Source organism: Pteropus alecto, unplaced genomic scaffold, assembly GCF_000325575.1.
Source record: "Pteropus alecto unplaced genomic scaffold, ASM32557v1 scaffold7, whole genome shotgun sequence".
NCBI classification, from domain to species: domain Eukaryota; kingdom Metazoa; phylum Chordata; class Mammalia; order Chiroptera; family Pteropodidae; genus Pteropus; species Pteropus alecto.
Window position 1 is genome coordinate 57,173,990 of NW_006494614.1, and position 8,475 is coordinate 57,182,464.

An 8,475-nucleotide genomic window follows, 5' to 3' on the forward strand; every position below is an offset into this window, starting at 1 on the left:
CTAAGGTTCTCTAAAGGGTACATGACACAGAGAGTTTTAGGGATATTTATGTCCAAGTCCCCCTTGCAAATATACTTTTCTAAAATGAATCTATGTGAGAAGGTGAAGTTTCTCCTTTATGACCTCCCCTTTCACAATCTCCCTTCTCCAACTTTTCAGAAGAAAGGCATATCTCTCACCCTTTCCTGAATCCATTCATAGTGCATTCCCAGAAGGAGTGAAAACTTACAAGTTGCCAAGCAAGTGTAGAATTCAAAATACTGGTGCCTTTGTTGCTAAATGGAATGACTTTCGTGACAAAGTAGCAAAAGTCTTGCAAGTTAAGTGGTTTGTAAATAAATTAATAATTTATTGGATTGCTTTCATTAAAAAATTGTGATTGAGTTGTCAGCTGATGGATCAGATTGTTTTGGTGCTAGATCAGTATGCCATTTTTTGACATATAGAACTAAAAAGGAGTTTAAATAATTAAGTAAAATTACTATAAAAATATTTTTACCCCCACCTAGTTATTTATGAGAACAGTTTTCTCAGGAATTAGATTTATTTTAAAAAATTTGTAATAGCATTTATGCTGAAATTTATTCTTTCTAGTATCAATAATATCCATCTACATATCTCTGAATTATTAATTAGCAATCTTTCATCAATACTATTAAGAAATAAATTTTAATAACATTTTACTTTTTATATTTAATAATTATTTTGTAAAATATTTTATATATCTATGTGATTTTAATAAGTTATCACTTGATGGTTACCAGATAGGAGGGGCATCGGGGAGAAGGGTGAAAAAAGGGAAAGGATTAAGATGTACAAATTGCTAAGTATAAAAACAGTCACAAGGATGTAAAGTACACCACTGGAAATATAGTCAATAATATTTTAATAACTATGTATGGTGTCAGACGGGTTCTAGACTTATCAGGGTATCACTTTGTAATTTATATACATGTCTAATCACTATGTGTACACTTGAAACTAACATAATATTGTATGTCAATGGTAACCGAAATTTTTTTAAAAAAAGAATTCTAAAATAAGTTACTATTAAAATATTTAATGATAATTTAGTCCAGATTAGATTAATCTGGTCACATGAAATTTTTAAGTTTTAATGTTTATACAAATTTTTGTTGCAGAAAAGTACAATAGGCTGATGTAACAGTTTTTTAAGAATCTTTCAAGCATAACACATAACATTTAGTATAATTCTGTGGGAAAATAGAAAAAAAACATGAGATCAAGTGAAAAAAGGAAACCCCATAAAATTTCAAAGTATAATAGAGTATGTTTAGGTAATTTTTTATATGAATGATGGTAAATAAGGAAGATATGTTTTTTAAAAGTAATATTAAATTCTTAGTTTTAAATTTACACTATTAGTAATATTACTGAAGTTATATCCTCTGAAACATAATTTACAATTATGATTAAAACAATTTGGAATCTACCTAAAATTATGTGAAAGCATACATAAAATGTGGTTTTAAAAGTTTTATTTGGTGCTACTCAAGGATAAGAGTTTGTAGAGCATTGCTGTACAGAACTTTTCCCTCCATGATATATGATTTATTGCCACATAGAAAAGGCAGTAAACCTTGCATTTATGAGCTTCAGCTCTAGAAAAAAACAGGCTTGTGTTCCAACTTTAACTCTTCTTATTTGTTTGTTAATCTTTGACAAGTTACTTAACCTCCAAAAGCCCCTTTTTCCGAGTCTATATAATAGAGATAATGAAGGCACTTAATCTGTAGGATTCTTCTGAAGGTTATATGAGAGTAATCATATCAAACTCTTAGAAAAATTTCTGCACATAGTGAGTGCCAATCATAAAAGTTGTCATAGACAAGTGAGTTCAGATGGGAGGGAAGTGTTTGTTCTTACGCTAAACTCTCAGAGGGAACAGGGCTTGGTATGATCTCTTAGAATAAGCACAAAAAGCTCACAAGGAGGGAATAAATCACCAGCTGAGGGGGTAGAAGTACTGTGAGCCACATAGTATCAAATGCAAAAGTCAAGAATTTCACCTTTAAAAATAGAGGTTGAACGCAAAATAATCCTAATCGTATAAAATGTACCTAGACCCTCCCTGCACAAATCATAGTGCCTTCACTGTGTCCACCCTACTTCTTCTTCTTCTTCCTCCTCCTTCTCCTCCTATTTTATTATTATTATTATTGTTGTTGTTGTTGTTGTTGTTGTTATTTTACTCAGTGTCTGCTCACTTGATAGTTCTAAATCCTGAAATTCTATAATATGCCCTTGGCCAAAATCCTCCAACTTTGTTCCTACTTAGAATTTAATTTCCTTACTCTGATTTCTTTGTCTGGTTCTACTTATGCTTTATGCTTTGCCTGAATGGACTCAAATGATATGTTATTCTACCTCTTCCCATGGAGTGTGTGAGAGAGAACACAAAATATCAAGAGCTCCAATCTTGAAAGCTAGTTGATATGGTTTAAAATCCCAACTCTATCATTACCTCTGTAACCTTGGAAAACTCAGAACTTCTCTGAGTCTCAGTTCTCTCTTCTTTCCAATGTGGGTAATAATTTACAATTGACAGAGTTGCTATAGTTGGAGGACATATATCACAAATAGCATTTAGCACAATTAATGCAATTAATAACTCTTATTATAATTATTATTCTCACTATTTGTATTCCTGATGTAATGAATGGAACAATTTAATGAAGTTCTGATTAACTTTGAAATGAATATTTTGCAAAATCAAACACATTGTGACCTGATGTCCCCTAGACTGTTGAAGATGAATAGTAATGGGGAGGTCACAAATTTTATGATTTCTTTAGAGCCAGAAACCAAACTTAAAAATAACCACCAGAACCGGACAGCAAAGAGAGACATAACAGTTTGGAAAGATTAGCATTAAGTGTTGTTACAGACTGGTGAGAGTGACTATGCTGATTATTATAAAAAGGTCTGACTACTTTTCGGTATCTAAGGGAGAAGTAATAGACAGAAGCAACAAGAGGGAGCACAAATTTGCTCAGCCTAGTCCATCTGATTAATCAATCTCTACCCAGATAACACCATTCAATTCCTCAAAGACTTATAAAATATTCACTGGGTATTCAGAATGTAAAAAATCCTAATACCAAATGAATTTTATTATTGATTTTATTACTTTGAATTAGGCTTTCGATTATAGTTGTAAACCAAATGAGATAATCACTTAGATTTTCACTCTTTAAGGCAAACTAATTTTTTTTTCGATGTTCTTTTTTACCAACAGGATATGCTAGTCCACTTACTGGAATAGCAGATGCCTCTCAAAGCAGTCTGCATAATGCCTTGCACATGTATATGAATGGAACAATGTCTCAGGTACAGGGATCTGCCAACGATCCCATTTTTCTTCTTCACCATACATTTGTGGACAGGTTAGTAGACACTCTTAGTACATTATTGATGTTGAATGCAGTGTGACTTTAGCTATTACAAAAAAAGCTAAGGAATTATGGTCATCTGTTGTCTCAGATCAGGTTCTCCCAGAAACAGACTCTAAACTAAGAATTTGGATGCAAATGTTTTATTAAAGTGTTTTAGTAAAGAGAAACTAGTAAGAGAATGGGTAAACAGGATAAGGAGGAAGAAACCACATAAGAGTACAATTTCAGCTGAAGTCCTAGACTCGGCCAGATCTTGATAGAATACAAAGTACATCTCAATTTGTCCTGCCTTAAGACAAAGGAACTGAATTTTTGGACTCTCATATTAAACAACTGTCGGCTACAGGTTGCCCTGAGGTAAGAGTTGTACGGTTTCCAGGCACTAGCGATTCAAGACAGGCTATGTGGCTCCAGTGCCCAGGGCAAGACTTCCAAAGGTTGCAGGGCATGTAGTTAAGAGTAAAGCATGTAGAAATCAGGGAGGTGGGCACACAGAGCTGGAACAAGGGATCTAAGGCCATCTGAGCAGGACACTAATACGGTACATCATATCAATATTGTTTTCCTCTTTGTCAATGATATTGTTATTTCTTCTTTTTCAACCTCAAGGCCTCACATATAAGTAGATACAGTTTTTGATCTCAACCATTGGCCTGAGCATTATATGAGTATTTCTCCAGACAGGAAGCACTATGGCACAACCATGCTGTTTAAAGATTTAATTCTTCAGGTGCTTTTTCCTCCCTTATTAACTTTCTTCCATTACATGCAGTGTCTTAACCATATAGATTTCGGACTGAATCATAGATGACAATAGGATAGCAGAAAAGAAAGTACAAGGAAGAAGATTAGCTGTCTGTTTCTGAAATTCTTCAAAAAGAGAGGAGGAAAAAAGCATTGAATTATAGCAGATGAATCTAGAGCTCTTTTTGTCCCCTCTAAGATAATTTCCTCACAACTGTTAATGAATAAGGGCACAGATTTATACCTGCCATTAAATAATAGTGTCATTCTCATTGGAAAATATAACAGGATCTATTTTTCCTGTTTTAAAGATAAGGAAACTGAAACAGAAAATTAGAAGTTTTACTCATCTTATCACCATCTCCACCTCATTCATGTTTCTAAGAACATGAACATAATGCCAAATAAGAAAGTGAACATTAGCATGGAAGATTATTAGACAAATTTTTGTTGCCTTCATGGCAACTCTAATATTATAGGAATTAAGCAATATCCCAAGTCAACTTTTATTCAGAAATCAGTTTTAAAAGTCAGTTTTTAAGAAAGTGTAGGGTCCCATCATTGATCCCATCATGTATGGGCTCCTAGGTCCCATCATTGATCCCATCCCATTCTGCCTCCAGGGTCTCTTTGTGGACCTCACTGCATGTGGACTCATGGAATATTGCCCACTCTGCTAAGTCTGTTCCCAGATTGGGCCCTTCCCATCCCCCAGTCCAAGGAGACCATGAACACCGACTATGCAGCCTGAACCAAAACAATTAAATAAGGTCACTCTACTAAGACCAGGAGACATAGCAGCCCTACCTAATATATAGAAACAAACCAACAGGCAGCCAAAATGGGGAGACAGGAGATTAGATGAAGCAGAAGACTGACTCAGTGAGTTAGAAGATAAGGTAGTGGAAAACAATCAGAACAGCAACAAGAAAAAAAAAATCAAAAAAAATGAGGCTAGTTTAAAGGGCCCCTGGGACAACATCTAGTGTAACAATAGCTTCATTGTAGTAGTGCCAGAAGAAAAAGAGAGAGCAAGGAATTAAAAACCTATTTGGAGAAATAATGACAGAAAACTTCCCTAATCTGGTAAAGGCGATAGACATACAAACCCAGGAAGTACAGAGAGCTCCATACAAGATGAACTCGAAGAGGCCCACACCAAGATGCATCAGAATTAAAATGCCAAAGGTAAAAGACAAACAGAATTTTAAAAGCAGCATGAGAAAAGCAGTTAGTTACCTAGAAGGCAGCTCCCATAAGACTGTCAGCTGATTTCTCAACAGAAACTTTGCAGGCCAGAAGGGATTTGAATGAAATATTCAAAGTGATAAAAAGCAAGGGCCTACAACCAAGATTGCTCTACCCAGCAAAGCTGTCATTTAGAATTGAGATAAAGAACTTCTCAGACAAGAAAAGTTAAAAGAATTTATCACCACCAGTATTACAGAAAATGTTAGAGGAGCTTCTAGAAGAAGAAAGAGAAGAAGGAGAAGAAGAAGAGGAAGAGAGAGAGAAAGAAAGAGGAGGTGGTAGGGGAGAGCAAGAAGAAGGGGTAAGAAAAGAAGAAGAAAAGGTCAAAAATATGAATAATAAAATGTCAATAACTACATTTCTATCAATAATTACTTTCAATGTAAATAGATTAAATGCTCCAATCAAAAGATATGGTGGCTAAATGAATTTTTTTAAAAAAAAAACCCTTACATATATGCTGCCTATAAGAGACCTACTTCAAATCAAAAAATGCAGAGACTGAAAGTAAAGAAATGGAAAAACAGAGACAAACAAAAAGGCAGGGTAGCAAGACTTATACCAGAAAAAATAGACTTTAAAACAAAGGCTATAACAAGAGATAAAGTAGGACACAGTCATCCCACTTCTAGGTATTTATCTGAAGAAATCCAAAACACTACCTCTAAGGGACATAGCCAAGATATGGAGGCTACCTGAGTGTCCATCAATGGATGAATGGACAAAGAAGAGGTGGTACATATATAATGGAGTATTACTCAGCCACATAAAAGAATAAAATCTTTCCATCCATCACAACACGGATGGACCTAGAGGGTACTGTGCTGAGAGGACTAGGTCAGACAAAGACAAATGCCATATGATTTCACTTACACATGGAAACTAAAGAACAAAATAAACAAACAAACACAATGGAAACAAACTCATAGATACAGAGAACATTTTGAGGGTTACCAGATGGGAGGGGGATTGGAGGACTGAGTGATAAAGGTGAGAGATTAAGAAGCACAAATTAGTAGTTACAAAACACGGGAATGTAAAGTAAAGCATAAGGAATATAGTCAATAATGTAATAACTATGTATGGTGTCGGATGGGTACTAGACTTATCGGGGTGACCACTTTGTAAGCTATATAAATGTCTAATCACTATGTTGTACACTTGAAACTAATATAATATTGTATGCCAACTGTAAATGAAAAATCAAAAAATATATATTAAAAAGAAAAAATAGGTCTAAAGAACAAGGGCAAAACATATAAACAGTAACAAATATGGTAGATATTAATTCAGCTATACACATCAATAGTCCAAATACACCAACAAAAGAGAAATTATCTGATTCATTTGAAAAACAAGACCCAAGTATATGTGTCTACAAGAAATTCGCTTTAAATATAAAGACATATATAGATTAAAAGTAAAAGGATGGAGAAAAATATACCATACTAACACTAAACAAAAGAAACTAGTAGTAGCTATGCTAATTTCAGAAAGAGCAGACTTCAGGGCAAGAAAAGTTATCAGACGTAAAGAATGGCAGTATGTAATGATAAAGAGATCAATTAATTTATATTATTTTCCCAGTGTTGCCATATAAACTTCCATAAAATTGGTGGCTTAAAGCAACAGAAATTTATTCTTTCACAGGTCTGGAGGCCAGAAGTCTTGAATTCAAAGTAGGAAAGTGAAGGAATTAAGAAGTACAAATGAGTAGTTACAAAATAGTCACAGGGATGTAAAGTAAAGCATAGGAAATATCGTTGACAATATGGTAATAACTATGTATAGTGCCAGGTGGGTACTAGACTGTCAGGAGGATCACTTCGTAAATTATATAAATGTCCAACCACTATTCTGTATACCTGAAACTAATACAAAATAATATTGAATGTCCACTGTAATTCAAAAATCAAAAAAAAAGAGGTGGAAAAGTGAGGGAGAATCAGAGGTTCAAATTTCCAGGTATAAAACAAGTCCTGAGGATGCAGTGCACAGTACAGGAAATATAGTCAATAATATTGTGATAGAGTTGCATGGTATCAAATGGTTGCTGGACTTATCATACTGATCACTTTAGATATACAAATGCTGAATAACTATGGTATATACCTAAAACATACTATTGTATGTTAGCTATGTTTTAATAAAAATCTTTTTTTAAAAAGTGTATAAACTCCAAAATTATCATGGCAGTAGAACATTATAACCACCTATACTCATATATAAAAAAGGGAAGAAAAGGATTAGAAAAAAAATCTTACCAGAAAGATAGATTGAACTCTTTTTACTGAATTCTTTTTTATAGTGTATTGTCTAGTGAATTTTTAGCATTTTTTGATCTTTAGTGTCACCCCATTAACTTTAAAGAATTCTAGATTTCCTAGACACCTTGATGCCCTCTAGGCAAGGAATTAACAATCTATGGTTTATAGGCCAAATCTGTCTCCTACCTTATTTGTAAATAAGGTTTTGTTGGAACACAGCCACATTCATTTACATACTGTCTGTGGCTGCTTTCACACTACAATGCTAGAATTGAGTAGTTGTGACTGAGACCGTATGACCCACAAAGTAGAAAACATTTAATTTCTGGCCTGTTACAAAGTTTGCTGACCAGTGCCAAACCACACAATTTCATATTTATACCAGATAAGAGAAAAAAGTTGGTCTTTAGCTAGTCCACCTATACCTATGTTTATAGAAAACGCTGTAATTGAATTCAATGTCTAGAGGCATGTTTGTTTAACAGAGATAAAGCCATATGCAGGTATACGGCTTTTAGATGCCACTTTGCCACCTTTTAAAATTAAAAATCTCTTCCCTCTTAGAATTCGCTGCTAAATCTATCTTAATATTAGATAGCTGTTTGATTATTAAAATAACTAAAAACATGATCAGCAAATGGCAAAGTAATTTCTCATTTAGCCTACACGGCCAAGCTGATGAAGATTCTGGAGCTGGAGAGGAAAGCGGCATCATTATAAAGAAGGATAGAAACATGTGGATTGCACTAGAATATTGTGGCACCTGACTTTTCCTCTCAAGCCTCCTTTAAAGACTA

The 8,475-nt window shown here is 34.1% G+C and overlaps 1 protein-coding gene across 1 annotated transcript in view; it reads left to right on the top strand.

Moving 5' to 3' along the window:
* TYR (tyrosinase) overlaps window positions 1–8,475 on the top strand; it is an 85,138-nt gene that overhangs the window by 32,912 nt on the left and 43,751 nt on the right. Inside the window, exon 3 of the mRNA XM_006926703.1 lies at window positions 3,260–3,407. Within this exon, the coding sequence (XP_006926765.1) occupies window positions 3,260–3,407 (148 nt within the window). The remainder of the gene's footprint in view (window positions 1–3,259; window positions 3,408–8,475) is intronic.